The sequence below is a fragment of the Passer domesticus genome, chromosome 10, assembly GCF_036417665.1.
Source record: "Passer domesticus isolate bPasDom1 chromosome 10, bPasDom1.hap1, whole genome shotgun sequence".
Lineage (NCBI taxonomy): Eukaryota > Metazoa > Chordata > Aves > Passeriformes > Passeridae > Passer > Passer domesticus.
Window position 1 is genome coordinate 20,513,286 of NC_087483.1, and position 20,820 is coordinate 20,534,105.

General features: G+C 36.3%; 1 protein-coding gene across 7 annotated transcripts in view; it reads left to right on the plus strand.

The window, feature by feature from the left end:
• SESTD1 (SEC14 and spectrin domain containing 1) overlaps nt 1–20,820 on the plus strand; it is a 50,518-nt gene that overhangs the window by 26,948 nt on the left and 2,750 nt on the right. For 6 of the 7 annotated variants that reach the window (XM_064434306.1, XM_064434308.1, XM_064434310.1 and 3 more), the window contains 12 exons: nt 694–807; nt 2,274–2,371; nt 2,723–2,778; nt 5,242–5,453; nt 9,090–9,212; nt 12,248–12,442; nt 13,042–13,156; nt 14,291–14,450; nt 17,054–17,135; nt 17,456–17,578; nt 18,468–18,659; nt 20,474–20,595. In XM_064434306.1, coding sequence (XP_064290376.1) covers nt 694–807; nt 2,274–2,371; nt 2,723–2,778; nt 5,242–5,453; nt 9,090–9,212; nt 12,248–12,442; nt 13,042–13,156; nt 14,291–14,450; nt 17,054–17,135; nt 17,456–17,578; nt 18,468–18,659; nt 20,474–20,595 — 1,592 coding nt within the window. The remainder of the gene's footprint in view (nt 1–693; nt 808–2,273; nt 2,372–2,722; nt 2,779–5,241; nt 5,454–9,089; nt 9,213–12,247; nt 12,443–13,041; nt 13,157–14,290; nt 14,451–17,053; nt 17,136–17,455; nt 17,579–18,467; nt 18,660–20,473; nt 20,596–20,820) is intronic. The other variant, XM_064434311.1, reaches the window with a different exon arrangement.

Consider the following 20,820-nt stretch of genomic DNA (forward strand, 5'->3'; position numbering starts at 1 on the left):
TTTTGGTTTAGGCTTATATGAATAAGGCTCATTCAGGAGCTTCTAGAATGCAGAAATGAAGGCAAGAATTCAGTTTTCCACCTAGCAGTGGACCTATGTTTTCCCGTATGCCCTGATGTAGCTGATGAACTAGATTTGTTTCCTGGGTGAACAACTCGGGCTTTTAAGCATACCAAGATTTGAATTTTGGACTACTCATGGAAAGAGTATGATTGATCCAACTTTTGCTGGGCATATTTGCACAGTAAATGCAGGCACTTAACTTTTATGGCACAAACTCACCTCTGGGACTGAAAGTATTGCTGGAGAGTGATAAAAATACCGAGTGCTTTGCAGTATGATAGCCTTCTACTATATTCATTTGAAATAAATGGTGTGGTATATGACTTAATCACAAAACATCAGCTCCCAGCAGGAAAAAGGATATCCAGGGAGCACATTGGTTTTTCCCACTGTAAATAGGCAAGGTGTTAGAGATGATGCATTTATAGGATTATGCATGAGGCATACACTGCATGTCAGAATTACCTGTCTGGTTGAGGCCCACATTAATTGCAAACAGCCAGATTTCATTTAAACATTTAGCACTAAAATGACTCACAGAAAGATCTGCTCTGTATCTCTAGGCACATTTCTCAGATACTTAAGGAAAGTATGAACATTACCTACAAGTGACCTCTTTTATTGTTGCAGGTTATTTTAGTATCTGCTAACAAGCTGACACGATATATAGAACCGTGCCAACTAACAGAAGATTTTGGAGGAACTCTCACCTATGATCACATGGATTGGTTGAATAAGAGGCTGGTTAGTTATCTGTGTTTTGGGGTTTGGGGGTTTTTTATGTCTCTTTCTTGAACCCTGAAATTCTTATTTGTGTAGGAGCTGCAAAGCATGTAAGAAATGGTCACATGTGTAGTTGTGCAGTTCATTTACATGAATAGTCTTGTGATAAGTAATACTGCCTTTACTCAAGGGATGATGAAGCTAATGCCATCAATTTGTTGTGCAACCATTTCCTTAATGAAGCTCTTTTAGTAGCACTAACTCTAGAAGAGCCTGAGTCTATGGTATAGTTGCTATAAAGGGAAATTGGCTGCTGTAGGAGAAGACCAAAACAAGGAGAAAACATCTGGACTCTGCAGATCCTCCTGGGTTCTCTTAGTTCTTGGTTCCTGTGGTTTTAACCTGTCCTACACCAAAACCTCTGTCAATGCAGTTCCCTCAGCAGACCAAGAAGCAGTAAATGTCCAGGAGCAACTACTCTCTTTAATTATTAATCAACACAAATGTAATCAGCACAAATTTTTTAAGCAACTGTTGGTGTGCATAGCTCTCCAGAATGTTCTTAATCTTTTCTTCATTGGTACTTGCTTTTCAGTTATTTAAATAGAATTTTCAAAACAATATTAAATCTTCATTGGCACAGCATGTTCCCTTCCTGTGTAATCTGTTCTGAAAATGTGTGTCTCCATCTAGGATCTCAGGTTGGGATCTCCAGGTGTGTTGCAACTGCACCTGCTTTCTTCTGAAATTTTAAGTCGTCCTAGATAAGTTAAGGAAAGTTCATTGGCAAGCTATTGATTAATAATTTAATAACAGCAAAAATACCTGAAAGTTACTGTGCATGTCATGTAAGGCACCCAGTCATTCTCAGCTCTGTTAAAGCAAAACCAACCCTCAGAAGTCATTACGGAGGAATTGTCTGAACACTGCACAGTGTCTTGACTGTACAGGTGTTATCTGAGATCAGAAGCCCCTGAGTTCAATGAAACTGATGAGGGTATTTTATTCTATGTAATCTTTCTATATGATATAATACAATACATTTTTCTTTTATTTTATTCATTACAATATGGTCCATTTTAATAGTGAGTAGAAGCTGGAATCTTTACAAAATTATTTTAATCATTCAAAGTAAGCTGGCCAGTAGTTGTGCAACATGCCTTGATTCTCTGGCATTATTAAAGGCTTAAATTAAGATGCAGATAAATATATCCCAAAGATCTTACAGGTTTTGCAGATATCTTGATTTTTTTCAGTATTCATTATAGTCAGTGTAATATTTACTATCTCCCTAAAGAATCTCAATGCTCTTAAGGGTTTTATGAACAAAACTGTTTTCTGTTGTTTTCTCCCTACCATCGCAAGGCTGGGAAATAATTACACCATATAGAGACTGAAGTATACTAATGGAACTACTGAATAAATTTGCAGTGATGCCTTCAGCTAGCTAAAATTATTCCTTTAATTAAAACCCTCCTCTTATTTAGGTATTTGAAAAGTTCACTAAAGAATCAACATCTTTGTTGGATGAGCTTGCTCTAATTAACAATGGAAGTGATAAAGGAACTCAACAAGAGAGAGAGAGGTATGTTATTCACTTTTTGAAATCAGTGCTTTTGGACTATAAAATTTCATTTGAATTTCAGAAAAATACTGGAAAAATGATACTCCTTAAATACCTTGAAATGTGTAAAGAAATTCTAAACCTTTATAATGTAGACTGAAAAGTATGTGAGTGTGTGTGTAGATGGATGCTCATTCGACTGATTACATGCACCTCCACTGGTGTTTCAATTTAATGAGTTGAAAAAGTGAGGACTTCACTAACTGAGAAAAAACTCTAGTCTTTTAAGACTCTTAGGTAGTTCCAGTTTTAGCTGAAGTTTTTAGTGCTACTGTAATACAAATTTTAATTTTTTCTTTTTTTTTTTCCAAGATCAATAGATTTGAACTTCCTTCCATCAGTTGATCCTGAGACGGTATTGCAGACAGGTATAGTAAGTTTAAAAATTTGAATGTTGGTCAGTAAAGTGACACAGTTCATTTTAGGACCCAAGTGGAAGGACAGAGGGCACAGTTGTTATCTTAGCCATCTTCACAATGTAACAAGCTTCTTGACTGCTGTAATCTTTGGGTTAAAAAAAGTGATGTTAAGAAATGGAAGAACTCCAAACATGTCTTTTTAAATACTTTTTCTATAATCCCACTAACATCTTTCCAATATTACCATAACTTTGGGAATGCTTTGTTTCTTGCTGATGTCAATATATTTGCCTTATAGAATGGATTCATCTCAGTAGCTATTAAATGGTTACCATACAGAAATAATTTTGCTGCACAATTCTGACAATTTGCATCAGTGTAGTTCTGAGATGATCATCTGTCAGAAAAGTGAAGCTTCTTCGGCTCTCCATTCAGCATTAAATGATTTGGAATTCTTGAATGTGTTTGGTTTAGGGTGAATTTCCTATTTACAATGAAGTATAATGGTCTATTGATTTGGACTGGATTTTTTTTTTTAATTTGTGTCTTTATGGAATAAGTAATGCATAGTGTTAGGTGGTGATCAGAGTCTGAGTGCTTAGAATTTTTACCTTGTAGCCTCCTATAAACTAATGTGTGGATCACATGAAATTCTTATCACACTGGCTTTATGTGCCCTCTATGTAAAAATTCAGCTTATCTAGATGTGGGATTATACTGGTTTGAGTAAAAATGTGAAACAATTCTTTCTTACTCTGGTCTTTGAAGTGTCTGTAGACAGTGTCACTAGGTTTTAGCCTAATTGTGTATCCTTGTCTAATAGTAAAGATATTTGGACAAAACAACACTTCAATTTTGTGTAAGCAGATGGCTTCTTAGCCCATTAGCTTATATGCATTCTCTGTATTCTTAATTCTGGTAATGAATTTTTTTTCGAAGTTTCATAGCTTCCATGGGACTGGATGGTCCTTATGGCTCCTTTCCAATTCAGCATATTCTGTGGCTAAATCATGGGAGTTTTTAGAGTCAGCCTTTCTCTGTTAGAGTCACTGTACTGAAAGGCTGAGAAAAAGAGAGTAAACTCTCCCCAATTAAATTCTTATCTCCTAAGGACAGTTGTGAACAGAGAGTTTAGATAAAAGACTTTTGTCTTTCATAACTACAGGTACTGTTCTTTTCACAAGCTTGAAATCCATATATATGGGTCTGTGGTTAATAGAATTTGATAAGAACTTAGTTCGAAAAGATGGTTTTACCTGGAAAAATTGTGATCCTTTGCTGCTGAAACAATACAATAAAATTTCAAAATTACCCCAATAGAACAAACTTGTAAAAGCCTAAGTCTGTTTGCTCTGCAGCTGTCTGTGCCTATCTCTGGAGTGTTATAAAAGATGAAATTCAAGATGTTTGTGCTATAGTACAGCAAAATGTATTTGAGTTCTTGAGACATTTCCATTTCATAGTAATATATGCAGAGTAATTTAAAGTTGTTTGCTGCAATCTTCAAAGTGCCCTTGGCATTTTGAATGTCTCAGTTATAGCAGTTGAATTTAGTCTTTTGTTTCTGCCTTTTCCTTGAAGTATTACTATTACTCAAGTAGTAGGTTTTTTATTCTGGTGAACTGTTGTGATTAAGACCTGCAGAACTAATGATTTCCAACTGGTAGTTTCCCTTTCACACTAACATCTCTTCAGTGACCCAACGCTGTGTTATTTTAACTGTTTCACTGAGCCTTTGAGGAACAAATCAATGGTCTGGATTTACCTGTAGTGTTGTGTTTACATACTGAGAACTTTAACACAACAATAACATTCTTCAAACACTTTAAGCAAAAGATTAAATAGTCAAAACATACTATTTTTGTGTATATGAAAGTCACTACATTCTAGAGAGTGTGTACATTGATGCTTAAGAGCACAAAGGGCAAGACAGGTGAGAACAGAATACTGAAAACATTTATTATAGTTATTATTCAGCTTCACACTCTCTGTGAAGGAGTTGTACTTTCTATAAAAATCCTGAAAGACAACAGAAATTATATAGTCAGATGTTTAGTGCCTCCAGAGCATTCATTCAATATATGAACATGAATTGTTTGAGAGAAATACTTTGGATGCTACTCACCATTTTTGAAGTGAATCAGAATACTTGAAAGTTGTTTCAGACTCAGGATTGTACTTTCAATTTTCCTTACATTAATCAATGCTATTGTCAATTTGAATGTTAGTCACAGTATCTCCTTTATATACCACATTTCTTTTCTTCTGTTTTATGACTGATAGATCCAGCCCCACAAACTGCAACCAAAGCTCTGCATGAAATTGTATCATTAAATGTGCCCAATGGATGAAAGATCATTTAGCTGCAGAAATGCACTGCTGATGGTTTAAAAACAGGCAATCTTACTGCTATTTTTTATGGGTTATGTCTTTGAATCTAGAATAACCACATCATTCTGTGTATTCCTGAAGGTCACGAGTTGCTCTCTGAGTTACAGCAGCGGCGGTTCAATGGTTCCGACGGAGGCGTCTCCTGGTCTCCGATGGACGATGAGCTGCTGGCCCAGCCGCAGGTCATGAAGCTGTTGGACTCCCTCAGAGAGCAGTACACCCGCTACCAGGAGGTTTGTAGGCAGCGAAGCAAGCGCACACAGCTAGAGGAGATTCAGCAGAAGGTAATGCAGGTAAGCTTGGAGCTCTCCTTCGATGCGGTGAGGTGGAGTTTTGAGCTCAAGTCCCAGACTGATTTTTGTGAAAGTCAGAGAGGAGACCTTCATGCCTCCTGTCACTTCACAAATGTCAGTGTGCTGGTTTCACACAGTGCTTTACATTGTGGCTGTCACAGTGACTTTCCAAAGGCTATTCTGATATGTAGAGCTTGCTATAAACGTGCTCTCTTGCCTTGGGGCTCTCCCTTTGCTGTGCACTGTGGCAGTGCATGGCTGCATTTTTGGAGGTGCAAATGCCTGCCCTGCTGGCAAAGAGAGGAACACCTTGACTGAGCATCAGCTTTGCTTGAGAGTTGAAAACCTTCCCCTGCCCACATCATTTAAAGTTCCTGTTGCTGAAGATAAGCTACTATTTATTCCTTTATTTGTCTGATGCTTGGTGGTTTAACCTAAGCTCAAGTGCTTAAACTGTCTGTATTTCTGGAACATCCTGACAAGAATGAATATAAACTTCCTAATCAATTGCATGTTAAAGGTCATGGTGAACTGGCTTAGTCCTTTGGAAACAGCCATGTAATTAGCACTTTTAACATTTTCACAGCAGAGTCTCAGTAGAGAAAATCAAGGTAATGGAATTAATTTATTCTTCTTGTGTTTATCACTTGAAATTAGATATGTGTATTTTTAAGATTCTGTATAGTTTGAATAAGCAGAAAATTGAATAGATAATTGCTTTTAACCTTTCAACATTGGCATTTCTAAAGCATGAGGGAGTGCATGTCAAGTAACTTGCACTTTACAGCATTGTAGATATGGGTAAAAATAAAAACTAATCAATTTTGAGCTGTCTAGCATTGAAAATATAAATCTACTGAGGAGGTAATTTTGATTTCTATGGTAACTAGATTACTGTAAAAAAAACCCTAAAAACCATATGTCATTTGTTGATATATTGAGTTGGAAGTATTAAAAATATGAGAGATTCATATAATCCTATATAGAGCATATCAGCACAGCTGTGGGTATAATCAGGTGATGGGTTTTTTCTGTGTTTAAGTTTCAGTGGTTGAATAAGACGTGGTTTTTATTGTACTTTGGCAAACTGACATTGTTAATGCATTTAAGTGGAATAGTTTACCATTATTCAGCCTCATTTTGAAATATTTGTAGTAGAAATGGTTACTTGTTTGCTGTGTGTTCACTACAGATGTTACCTGGCAAGTGAACTGAGTTTCAGTGCACAGGAAGAATGTGTTATGCTCTTTTGCCAAATGAATCAGCTTTTTTTTCAGTGTGTTTAAAAGCTTTCTAAATGGCATAGAAATATTTGAGAAAAACTGACTAAATCTGGGAAATTATTTCATTTCCTTTGGGTTTACAGTAGAAAATTAGGCTAATAGGAAGAGTTAAAGGCTAAAAGTAGGAAGCTAATGATGTACAGAAGGAAGCCAAAAGAGGAAAAATGCCATGGAATTTATTTTGACAGAATAAACAGAAGTTGCCATATAACAGTACTTGCAGTACTTTAATTAGAGTGGGTGTTTTTCCCCTTATGTTGCTGGGTTGGTTTTTTTTGGTGTGTTTTGATTTTCTGCTAGCTTCCTTTACAGTTATATTCATATTTCATTATTTGTATACCATCTTATATTGCTAACCAGTCCTGGATTGCTTTTGTGTTCCTGTTTCAATTTCACTATTTGCTACTTCTCCTTACTGTGGTGTGCTTAGTTCTTACTGCTATCTCAAAGCCCTCTTAATCCAAAACCAATTCTCTCCCTTATGCTTTCAGTATCCTACCCTCTCTTTTGAATTGCCCCTTTTGCTTCTGCTTCATGGTTTTGTTTCCCTCTCTTTTGTCTTTCATTTTGTAATGTAAAGGCTGCAGTGATCACCAGATGCTTTGTAAGAAGCAGTTTTTCTAAATGCTGCTTATTATTGTAACTCTGTAGGCTAGGATAAACTCTGGCTTTGTCCTTCCTTAGGCAGAGGTGTTAATTACTATTTTTCTAACATTCACAAAAATAATTGTGACCTCTTGCAGTAGTCTTGTCATTAATGATTTTAAAGTTTATTTTATGAAAATTACATCGCGTTTTTCTGCATGTCACCAATAACTCTTCCCTCCTCAGTTTAGGCATCTGTCACAGGAACAGCCATGTGCTGGCCTGAGCAGTTGCAGAGTCAATGCAGTAGTTGCTGGAAACTTGTAATGGGGAGGTGGTCTTGGCCAGACAGGGCAACTGCTAAGCAGTAGCTTTGTCCACTGTTTCAGACTTGCATGAGAACTGTCATTTCCATGTCTAAGTTTTCCAGGCCACTCTGACCTTAGAGGGGGACATCTGGGTCCCTTCACTTCTAGGTCAGTTCCATATTTAACCCATAACAGCTGTGCAGAGGTGCTGAGCACAACAGGAAGTTTCTCTTTAAACAAAAAGAACCTGCAACTGTAGAGTCTTAATTTGTCCTAGAAATGGTAAAAGCAAGGAAGACTGAGAATGCTTTTGGAACAGTGAATATATGCTCAGAAACAGTGCTTTGGCATGGGGCAAAAAAGGGCAGTGGGAAGGCAGATATGTACTGACTCAGAGATGGAGTGAGTTGAGTAGCCTTCTGTAATGATGATTGTTCTTGATTGCTGTTGCAGGGCAGTCTGGCAGCACTAGGAAAATGGTCCAATTAGTCCCTGTTTCATTTGTCTTCATGGTTGTGGGGTTACATTGTGTATTGTATTATGTTTCCTGCAAATCTGTGTGAAGCTGTTTTGTGATTGATGTTTAAACAAAACTAACATTAAAGACAGGAAACTGCCTTCCTATGCCTTTTTACTAAGGTTCAGAATCTAGAGGTATTCCTGCATTTCCTTACTTCAGGACTGCAGTAGTAGGTGACTTCTGCACTTGGTTTCATTGCAGCAATCTCGGTTTCCCAGTTATTTAAAAATTTATCAGGAAACTTTCCCTTATATATCATCTGATAATTCAGATTCGTGTAAAGAAACCAAAATCTGAGACATTTTGCTTTGCTTTGTGTAATATTTACATTAAAAAAAATAGTTTCAAAATAACAATAAAAGAAATCCAATACTGTAGTCCAAAGTTGTGTTGCTGTGACCCTGTAAAGACAAATTCCATTAGGTGTGGCCTCAAAAACTTAGTAACAGGTTTCTGTTATTTGAATAGAGCAAGTTGGTGTGTAAGTTTAATTTTGAAACAAGTATGTATCCTATACTTGACTGTTTATTCAGCAAAAAAAGGAGAAAGCTCTCAGGTGTGAGGCTGAATACAGCTGTGCATTGTAATCACTTCGGCAAATAAATTTGTGGTTTGAACACAAGAGGTCCATTATCTGTGTTTTGAGCTCTTTCATTGACAAGAAATATGAAATTATAATTCTCTACTTGAAAAATCTTGGCATAGCTGCCACCTGTTTTCATGGAGCTGACAGGCTAAGGTTAATGAAAAGTAGTTTCTACTTAAAACTTTGGAGGATGTGAATGGATTCAACAACAAGATTTTTACAGAGCTGAAAAGATCTGTTTTCTTCATAAACATGCTTTTTAAAATTTCTGCTTGTGTTGCAAAATTCTGCTCATACCAGTTTTTGTATAATTGATTTGCTACTTTGTTTTTATCATCTTTATCTTTCTGACAGGTTGTCAATTGGCTTGAAGGACCTGGATCAGAGCAGCTAAGAACCCAGTGGGGAATAGGAGATTCCATTAGAGCTTCACAAGCTTTGCAACAGAAGCATGAAGAGATTGAGAGTCAGCACAGTGTGAGATTTCCCATACCCTTTTAAAGTATCAAAATAATTCTAAGTACAGTTAGTTATGAGCAATGTATTTTGGTTATGACTGTCTGGGAGTTTTGCATAGTGCATGATGCTCTGAGTTACAGAGGAAATTACCCGAGCAGTTATAGAACTAATATGGTCATATTATATATATTTGCATATTAATTTTTTTCCATTGTAGAAAAATGCAGATTTCTATCTGTGATTTGTCTTGGGTTTAGTGTGTTACAGTAGTTCTTAAATTTTCACATAGAGTAGAAGGAATAAATTTACTTTCTCCTCTCTGCCAAAATATCTGACAAGTCCTGCACTTATCAGGTGCATAACTTAATGTTTTTATCTCTATTAGACTACACTTAGCAGTAGCTGAAACTGGCTTAAGACTTTCATTGATCAAGACCTTAGATATACTTTATGTTCATAATGAAATCATGAGGATGCTATTTTGTAACTACACTAACTTGATACCTTTGCTTCTAAATTTGAATACTTCCTAAGCTTCAGTAGAATTTTATCTTTCCATCAGATGATTAACTATAATTACATTATGAATATTCAGTGCTGCCAAAGGGAGTTTTGCTCGCAGTGCTGTTCACCTTTTCTGACTTTCCTTGATATAGACACCGGCAATTCTGTCCACTTTTCCTAACTTGTCATTGCTTCAAACTCTTCAAGCATTGTGGAAATCAGTACCTTCTGAAGGGTAAAACGTCATGCAGTTGGAATCCTAATTTGAAAGGAAAAAAAAAACCCACAAACACCCTAGACTACCTATCATTGACAAAAATAAATTTTACTGTCTTTTAATTACATTGGTATTTCAAACCAAAAAGAGAAAACAAGACTGCACCTACTTAGTTTTCACTTGGATATCTGTAACAGAGAACTGTGTTTTAGCTGGGGCTAAATGCAGTCCTTGAAATCATTGAAATCCCACTGAAGTTTGCAGGCTGCCCTACAGTGTGCTGAAGCACTGACAGCATGGAACACAGCTTGGTTCTCAGGTGCTGGCAGGTGATTGTAGAAATAAGTCAGAAATATTTTATATCAAAAAGTAATTGGAAGACCACTGTCCTGCCTTACATTTGGATGCCTCTTCAGAGATTAAAACCATCTTTTGTCAACAGCACTAGAAAAATGTGCTTAGACTTTTCCTTTGATTTTTAGTGTATGCTTCCTCTTTCATTGTTTTCCTGGTTCTTCTCTCCTAATAATTGAATTGACAGTTTGTATGCTTGCTTTCTTTCATCACCTTCTGTTTAATGTTGATTGTAGTATTTTGAAGAGTCTTGCAAAAACATTTGATTTGTTTTGAAGATACTTTTTTACTTCAATTTATTCTGAAGTGACAAAAATAATTTCCACAGGATGCGTTTTTGTTTGTTTTTTTTGTGGGGAGAGGGTGGTTGCATTTTGAGGTGGGGGGTAATTTTTTGATAGTTTTATTCATGAGCAATGCACTGGAACTGGTTTGGTTTTTTTTGCGCAGGTCCTTGCTCCATGGGTTTGAGCTGTCACATAAAACTGTGCCTAAGTTCTCCCATGAAAAATATGAGAAACACACTTTTATACCTGGTTTTGCTGGTATCTTAATTTTACTGAGAGCTTGATCAAAATAAATTGCTGCAACTCTTACTTACTTTAATGCCTAAAATAAAAACTAAAAAAAAAAAACCCCACCAAAACACAAAATCCCTAAACTTTTTTCTTTTTTTTTACTTCTCATATTATAGTTTATATGTCACATTTAGATGGATTTGTATGTTCAGTGTCGAAGAGCTGTTTTTGGGAACTGATTGTGCTGAATCTGTGTATCCATAGTACACATGTCACAATGCAAGATTTTTTTCATATTGTGTCATCATAGTTGCTCCTTTTGGGACAGATGAGAAATTTATTCTGCTCTTAAATTTTTGGCTGATTGCTAATTTAAGTTTTTCATTGCTTTATCTTTGTTCCCCTCCTTGCTCTTTTCATATTCTTTTTTTTCTGTGAACACATGGTAGAGGCAGCTCTGGGAAAAAAGAAAAAAAAATCACAATATGGATATTTATACTCCGTTTTGCATGATTTGTAAATAAATGATGCAAAAGCTGAAGACATAATTTACAAAATTCTAAACATCCCAATAGGAGCAAGACAAGAATACAAATTAAATCAAATATTGTAGGCCAATAGGTGGTGCTGTTCCACAGAAATGCATAGGACACTTCAAGGTCAAAATTAGAGCTGTTGAGCAAACACATTTTACTTTACAGGCATCTCAGTCATGCAAGAGGTGAATGTGATCTGGATGTGTCAAGCTGTTTTTAAATCTCACCAAATTGTTAAATATTTGAACTATTTTCCTCTGCAAATATACTAACAGGACAACATATCTAAATCTTATGTATGTATTCAGTAATCAAGCCATGTGAAAAACAAATCTGTACATTTTGAATTAAATAGTATAAAGCTTTCCTTATTAAGTAACAAGGATCATTTTGAAGTTTTTGTGCCTGGACTCTCTTTTGTTCAGAAGATAGAGATTACTTCCAGTTTGTCAACAGCAGTATTTTTTCTAAATATTTTAAGGAAATTATTGCTAGTTTCAATCATGTCACTGAAAGTAAAACTTGTGAACAGCTTTTTATAATAGCTGATCACTTGGCAAAAATGATTGTTTGTTTCAGTAGAACCAGTACAGACATGTAAGCATTAGGAATTTGTTTTAAGATGGTGAAATTCCTTTTTTTGGTGGAAGTTTGTGCTGGGACTAGGAGCCCTGCATTGAATTATTCCCATCTTTCTGCACTAAATTTTTTATTCTACAATGTGTGTATTAACATCTACTAAGCACTTCATTGAGAGTTGATTTGAAATCAGGAATATTTTTTCCTTCTCTGCGAGATAGTGCAATCTGTAATAACCTCCTTTTTCAATCTGATTATTTATTAGCCTGCAGTTGGATGTATACCATTTAAGAGAAATAGAATTGTATTTGGCATTTTTAATGTTTCATCTTCTTGTGTTTCTAGGAGTGGTTTGCTGTTTATGTTGAGCTTAATCAGCAGATAGCAGCCCTTCTAAATGCAGGGGATGAGGAGGACCTTGTGGAATTGAAAGCATTGCAGCAACAGCTGAGTGATGTGTGTTACAGGCAGGCCAGTCAGCTGGAATTCAGGCAGAACCTATTACAAGCAGCACTTGAATTCCACAGTGTTGCCCAGGATGTAAGTGTTTCTTTTTAATTTTTTAAGGCAGTGTCAATAAATTAGTGCCTTAGTATTGTAAATGTTGAATACATTGGAAAAATATTCAGGGAGATGAGGGGAAATATAATGTCACTTGGAAAATTATGTAAGTCGTCATTTACTGTAATTGAAACACTGAGAAAATTGGCTCCCCCTTGTTTTGGGAGGGAAGTACTTTTTAATATGTCTTACATTTCAGTACTATTTGAAATAAAAAGGTTACTAGTTGAAACTACTTTTCACCCCTCTTTTTTAAATTAGAGACATGTGTTAATTTAACTGAAATTTGTTGTACTTTTTGTAGTTTCTTTTTTGTAAAACGTCATGTTTGTATCCTGTATTTTTCTGAAAAACCAAGCAGAATCTTGGCTTCTACTCTCCCACCATTTAGGGATGTGTGCCCTTGGATTTCTATGAGGCAGATGAGTCATTTATCTTTCATCTTGACTTTCATTTCCTGTAGCTGCAAAGAGAAATTTGAAAATGACAAATTTCCAAACATTTAGAAGATTGTAGACCCAACCATCTGAAGCTCAAACTTCTTTTTAAATACCAGCATTTATGTTCTTACATTTTAGTTGTCTCAACAATTGGATGGTTTACTAGGAATGTTGTGTGTGGATGTAGCACCAGCAGATGGAGCATCAATTCAACAAACATTGAAACTACTGGAAGAGAAATTGAAAAGTGTTGGTAAGTAAGATATTTCTTCATTTCAGACACACACATTCTAATGAGTGCATCACAGAGGGAAGAAAGAGTAATGCCTTTTTAAAAAATCACCAAAATAGCAGGGAGAAAAGATCTTATGACTTCTGATTCCTCACTATTTAATGTTCTGCTGAGCTACTTTGGGCTGGCTTATGCCATCTGCTGTGTGGTAGTTTTGTCTGGGGAAGTGATCTGGAGCTGTTATCTTTTAAATGTTTTACACCTAATATATATATTTGTTATATGCCATTATCATGCATTTCATCTGTAAACAAACTTCTTTCCCCCATTAATCTTCTTTAGTGACTTAGGATTATAGTGTTTAGATGATCTTTTTGTCTCCAGAACTGATGCCTTGATGATTAAGGTTTTATCCACTCAGTTTAGAATGCTTGTACTGGGTGTTTTGCAGTAACTTTGAATGTATGTGTTAATAAATGGCACACAGAAGGTTGTTACACTGTCAAGCATATGGAATTATTTCAGTTTGAAGGGGTCTACAGTGATCAGCTTGTTCATTAAGTTGTGGGAGAAAGAGCTGCAAAGAAGAATAATTTATGGTAGAAGTAGGTATGATTGGAATAAAACAGTTTGATGCATAAGTGAGATTTTCCTTCAGGAAAACAGATAGCAGAGCTGCCAAATAAGAGATGTAATACCAGGGGTATTACATGTAAAACCAAGGGTTTACAAATTTCAGTGTAGAAAATTGTATCAGCCATATCAGATCTGTTATAAAGTACTAACTTCTGCCAGCAGTGGAAGAACACTTAGGCTACAACTGCTTAGCAGTGATAAATATTTTAGGAATTACATAGCTGTGTGGATGAAAGACACTAATTAGCTATGTAAATGCTGAAAAGCTGACAGGCTGTCAACTTCTGTTCCTTTTCTTATTATCTGCTAGGTCATAAAATAGCAAAGCCTTAGTTCTTTGTTAATATAGACAAATGGGAGTTGGAAAGGACAGTGAAGTACATCATAATGTCCTTGTCATTTTCCAGGTTCCAGTCTTCTTTTCTGTATAATTCTGTTGCATTTTCTCTCTCCATTGAGGAAAAAAACCACCAAAATTCTGAGTGATCACTGATCTTTCTTTTTCCTTTCTCTTATTAGACTTAGGCTTGCAAGGCTTGCGTGAGAAAGGTCAAAGTCTTCTTGATCAGATATCTAATCAGGCGTCGTGGGCCTATGGGAAAGATGTGACCATTGAAAACAAAGAAAATGTGGACCATATCCAAGGAGTGATGGAAGATATGCAGCTAAGAAAACAAAGGTAAGAACAACAATTCGAGTAATTAAGATTTTTGTGTGTTAACAAGCCACTTCTTATACAATTTAGTTTGTTGTAAAGAGCCCATTTTGTTTCATGTACAGTTAAGGGAAGTATTACAACTGTAAATTGTATTTGTAGTATATTTGAATGGGACAGAAACTTCCCTGACTCATCTGTTGTAGTGTATTCCTAAAAACAAGCACCTTTTATATTTTGGTACTGGTTGGAGTACTTGAATGCTTTTCCTGTGCTTGTAAATGCTCAAATATTATACATTCCTTTTATATGGAGTTATGAAAATATGCAAGAGGTGTCTTTTATATGTTAGCAGTTTGAGATGGGAGTAGAACATAATTACAGTAGCAGTGATGGGTGTAAAATGATGTATTAAACAGCCTTGTTTATCCTCTTTATCACAAGTTCTGTCCTTTGAGTGTGATATTTCATTCCTGAAGATAGGAAGACAAATGAGGTAGTGTTGGAGAGGGCAGGGTGCAAAATGGAGGCACAGATTACAGATTTCAAAAGAGCAGATGATGAGATACAGGACCATGCAGTCACCCTAGGACATGGGATTTGAGTTTTGGAAAATCATATAGAGTAGTGGATGATGAAAAATGTTGGAGGGAGTTGAATTTATAAGAAGGATGGATTTTGCTATCATCCTCTCCCTCTAAAATGTGATTATTTGTAATTAAAGATGTAGTAGTACTGGATTTTCTGTAGTACTGCCTTTTTTTTTTTCTACTCAACAGTGTGAAAGAATTAGATGCTATTGCCAGTAATACTGCTGGAAGCCCTGAGACATTGCAGTACTGTCCATGGAGAGGGCCTGGTGTTCAAGGGCATTAGCTGAGCAAAGAGGTGCCTCTAGGCCACAGCAAGGTCTAGTGAGCATCAAATTGCCCATTTTACAAATTAATCCCACTGTCCTTAAATTGTTTTGTTAGAGGGCTTAGTGTAAGGAGCTGTGTGTTTTGGTAGTGCTTAGAGAAAATACTGTTTTACGTCTGCCCTCTGAATCCTATTAATTTAAGCAATACTTGTGTTTAGAGGGCCAGCTGCAAAAATCTACAGAGGACATGTCACTGTGCAGTAAAATGGCAGTTGGAATTCCATACTGAGAAAAGAGATGTACGTGGGAGAAGGGAAGACTTTGTATACACAGTAATGGACTCTGAATCAGCTGTGAATTGAGAGATAAACATTGGAAAACTTGCAGAAATTGCTTTAGTGTTCAAACACACAGGAAAAAGCAAGTAGAATGCCAAGAATTATTAATAAAGGAATAAAAAACTGAAAGAAGAATGTCATTGTGTAACTGTATAGATTGGTAGTCCGTTTCTGTTTGTGTTACACAATTCTGGTCTGTATTCTCAGAAGGGTTACAGAATTGTGGGAAGTCAGAGGACTAAAACATCAATAATATTTCCAGACAAAGGTATGAAGCAGCTTTCAGATTGTGAATGATTAAACAAGGTCATTTAGCCTGGATTAGAGACAAAAAAGGAAAAGGACTAACTATCTCCCAGTAGCATGCAATAGTATTTTTTGTGACATTTTTTTTCCCAAGTTCTGTTGAATCTTTCTTGTTATTTACAAGATATGTTGCGTTGTAATGTTTATTTTAGGGGCATTTTGCTGCTTTATTTATGATTTTGGAACCTATAAACTGTTTTCCTGCATTATTAGAGCAGATGATGTCCTTTCTGTAAGCATTGCAGGACATGTAACAAAACACAGCATGCTAACAAACTGTTCTTTGGAAGACCTTATGTTTGTAACCAGTTTGGGAAAGATCATGCACACAGTCTTTTGCATTTGCTTATAAAGCCAACTGTTGTTGACATTAGTAATTCCATTTGCACTGAACAGGAGCGTGAGTCTTGCTGTCTACTTAGTAGGCTCTGAAATTGAAGTGGAAAGCATTCTGTTAAATGGACTTTCAACACTTTTATTGGAATTCTGGAGAAAGAACTGCAAACTCTGCTCAACTCAGAGCAAGATAATTAGAGTTAGTTTTTACATCAATTAGATTTTGAAATGCTTCCTGACAAGTAAAGCAAAGGACATAATCATATAAAGGTTCAGATATTACCATCTGTAGTCAGCTAAAAATGGAAAAATGTATTATCTTTTGAACAGCCTCATTGTATTCACTGAGAAAACTCTGCCCCCAACAAACAATACAGTTCAGAATTATGTCAGGTTGAAGCCCACTTTCATCTGAATTTTAGTAGGATAAAGTCTGTTTTAGCCACATAAGCCTCTGTTTTGCAGAGCTTACCAGTGCAGCAAGGTAAGGAACCTGGGATGCTGCTGCAAGACCTTGTAGTGGTCTCTGGTGTTACTGTCTCCAGCTTAGCCATATCAGGAATCTTGAGGATCATGATTTTGGTGACTTGGAGTGCTCAGTTCTACTTATTGCAAGTTTCTTATTGATGTCTGCAGCATGAGGTATTTTGGCCATGATTAGCAGCTTTGATCATCTTTTCATGAGTGCTGGTATCTTAACGTTTCTGACTTGAAAACATTGCTGTCAATGTCAGTATTTTGTGTCTGCTGTACATGTGTTGATGAATCTTTTTGTGCTGCTGTTTCAGGTGTGAGGATATGGTGGATGTGCGGCGACTGAAGATGCTTCAGATGGTGCAGCTATTTAAATGTGAAGAAGATGCTGCTCAGGTATGGAAATACCTCCAGAATTTCATCATTCTGATCTTTGTAGTCCACTGGGTTAATTTATGGGGGCTGGTAGTTTTACAGTACTTTTTTTGCGACGTTCAAATGTAGTTTTATTTAGGGGATATGTTAAGTGAAAATAAAGGCTATAGCAAAGTCTGCAAATAGTATATTTGGGGATTGAATACATGATCTACCAGCTTGTTACCGCTCATTTGATTTTTTCTGTATCAAAAGTATATGCTAGTACTGAAGTAACGTCACTCTTCTGGTTTAATTTCTTTTTAATGTATTAGTTTTTATTCCTTTGGCTTGTTTTGAAGGCAGTAGAATGGTTAAGTGAACTGTTGGATGCTCTGCTGAAGACACATATCCGACTGGGAGATGATGCTCAAGAAACAAAAGTTTTACTGGAGAAACATCGAAAATTTGTTGATGTTGCACAGGTGAAATGTGTTTTGTTTTTTTTTAGCAATATGGGGTTTTGCAGTTTCACATCCTCTCCTAAACAGAATCAATATCTGTATGGACAGTCATTGAACAGCTGTCACTGGTCTTACTGGTTTGCCTCAATGCCTGAGTGAAGAAATTGATTGCTGAAGTTGCTGATGGGCCTAATGAGATGTGGCAGTTCCATCAAGAGCAACAATGCTGCAGGTCACTACCTTAGTTAACCTTCACATAAGCAACACAAACAACCAAAGTTCATTGGCTTTTGAAGATATATCTCAAACAGTCTTTAAAATTACTTTTGACAAGCTAGGCCAAAGCACCTGGTCAGATGTTTTGTAAGTTTTTTACTGCTTTTTGGAATGTCTAATTTGGACTTGTTAATTAACAGATGTGATGTTTTCTAATTCTGCCTGTTGCACTGGAATTTCCTCTTTTGATAAATAAGAGTTGATGATGACGGGCGGGTCATTTGCTGTTGCAGTGATGTGCCTCAGGGCACCTGGATGCTGGCTGACCATAGACATGGTACCAGTGGAGTCAGGGAGACAGTTCTCTCAGCAGTGGATGTCAAGTATCCCTTGGAAGATCCAAACAGCTATTCAGAATTCTGGGGAAGCTCTCTTTTGCCAGTATGAATGCTAGGCAGCAGCAGATATTGGATTTTTTTTTTTTAAGAGTGAAAGCACTGTTTGGTCATTACAATTTTATTCTTACTTTATCAGCATTTTCTAGTAGACCAGATTAGTTCAATGTACTTTGTGAACCTGAATTGTGGAGCTTCCCTAAACTTGCCTGCTCTTGTTGCTTTAAGATGCTATTTCATTGCCAGGCCAAGTGCAGGGTTTTACATGCCCTTACTCTCCCATCCCCTCCAATTTTTAGAGTACTTACGATTATGGGAGACAGCTACTGCAGGCAACAGTGGTCCTGTGCCAGTCCTTGCGATGCACTTCAAGGTCCTCAGGGGACACACTTCCCAGACTGAACAGAGTGTGGAAACAGTTTACAGTGACTTCTGAAGAAAGAGTTCACCGGCTGGAAACAGCTGTTGCATTTCATTCAACTGCTGAAAAGGTGAGTGTGGGATTTTATTAAGAAGAAAAATTTCTTACCTGAGTTCAGGCAAACAAAATATAAGAAATATGAAGTTGCCAGTGTGTACATTTACTCTTTCTAAATATTTTTTTAGAAACAGCAGAAAGAAGTTATGTATATTTTTCCAACCATTTACTTCAGTACTTAATGTAATAATTTTTCATGCACCTGTATTGGTATAGAGCCCACTTAACAAAAAGGAGAACAGCACTCTTCAAATGGGAACTCTGATATTGATGATAAAGCATTTCTTTATGCCTTTTAGACTATAATTCTTAAAAGTCAGGAACACTTCTTTGTGCAAGGTATGATACAAAGTTATCAGGTGTTTTAAGTTCTTTGGAGAGTTAAAAGGTGCGTTGCCCTTTAAGCTCTATGGATTTTGGATGGGATGACCTTCTCACAAACTGTCAATGAGGGCAGCTCTTGCCACTTTAGTTTCCACACATGCTGTCTTGTTCCATCTTGTATTTTGCACCTGGCAGGGTTTGTACGTGCTTTCTTCCTGAACACACCTCTGCCTTGGTATGGTTTTCACACTCCTATAACCAAATGTCTCACTGCTGCGCCCAGTCAAGTGATGCAAGAGGCACAGTGGAGTGTGAGCAGTCAGCAAAAAAGCGATGAGGATTGGTTGCTATTCAGTACCAGCTTGCTGAAGGGGAAAATGTTGAGAGTTTTCAAATGCTTAAATTTGAGACAATGTCCTTTAACGTAGGTCATGAGGCCTTTTTTGTCCACAGCTGCTTTTTTTTGTGAAGTGGTGCTTTAAAAAATCAGTTTAGAGTATGTATCTCAAATATTGATAGTAAAATTGCATATAACTAAAAAAAAAAACAAAAACAAATGTTGCACGTGGTAAAATAAATTCATTCTGTCATTGAAAGAGAGCATGGATTCAGATTCTTTTGCTCCTTGGTTTTATTCATTTCTTATTTGTATTAGTGGAAGATACTTTGAATTTGCAGGCATTGGGAGTTGGTGGAGGTTCTTGAAAGCAGAAATAGATCATCTATGCTTCCACAGATTTACCTGATACCAAATCAAATTTCAGTGGTTTATAAACTCCTAGAAGAGTAGAATGCGTCAATCCATATTATGAGCATTCTTTCATTATTGCAGTAGTTAATTGCTGGGTTTAGGCAATCTTAAGTTTAAAGAAAAGTAAATTAATGTCTGACAAAACAATGCTCTTGTTCAAAAACCTAATTCTTCTTTCACTATTGGACATATATTAATGAGTCTGTGTGGAAAATAGACTGTTAATATCCATGTTGCTTTGGAAAAAAGTGAGAAGTGGCAGAGTGAGAAGTGGAAGAAAATAGAGTACTGAGCACTAGTATTGGGTTACAATCCCATCTGGAAAGACTTGCATTCAGATTTTTTTAGTCCTACCTGTTCTATGCCAGATGTGGATTTTAGTTTTGAAACCTGTTGTAAGGAGTCTTCATTGACCATGATGTTTCCACTTTACATTACTGTCTTGTATGTTTAATGATGTCAGTCACTATTTTTATGCATTTCATATTTGTTACAGGAATATTGTCTAGGAAGACTGCTTTTTATTCCCTCTCAGAAATAATGTAAAACGTTCTAATATAAAACACTGGTAGCCTGAACTGTCCTCTAAATCAATATTTTCTTTTCTTGAATTATATGTGTCGGTTGATCTCATGTGAATGTGTCAGCAGAAATGCCAAAAGAGCATTGACTCTGACAGTTAATGGCACTTAAAAAACTGGATGCTATCCCGTGTGTACTTTATTCTGCATTTTCTTACTTTTGTTAAACAGATTTTGCAGGAATGTCCAGAGCAGCCTGAAGCTTTTTATGAAATGGATCAATTTGATGAAATTGAAGCAGTTGGGAAATCACTGTTGGACAGACTAACAGTGCCTGTAGTTTATCCTGATGGGTATGTAAAATGGTTTCTGATGCCTTTGGAATAATGCTTTTGGTAAAGTTGTATAGTAGTCTCATATGCAGAAGAATCCTGAAGGCTTACTGCTGAAATAGAAAAGTGAGCACGTTGTTTTTATAAAATTTGAAATAGGACCTGTCTGCTTTTTATGAAAAAATGGGAAATAATTAATATTAATGCACTACCTTTTTAAAGTAGTGACTTTTTCACACTGAATGA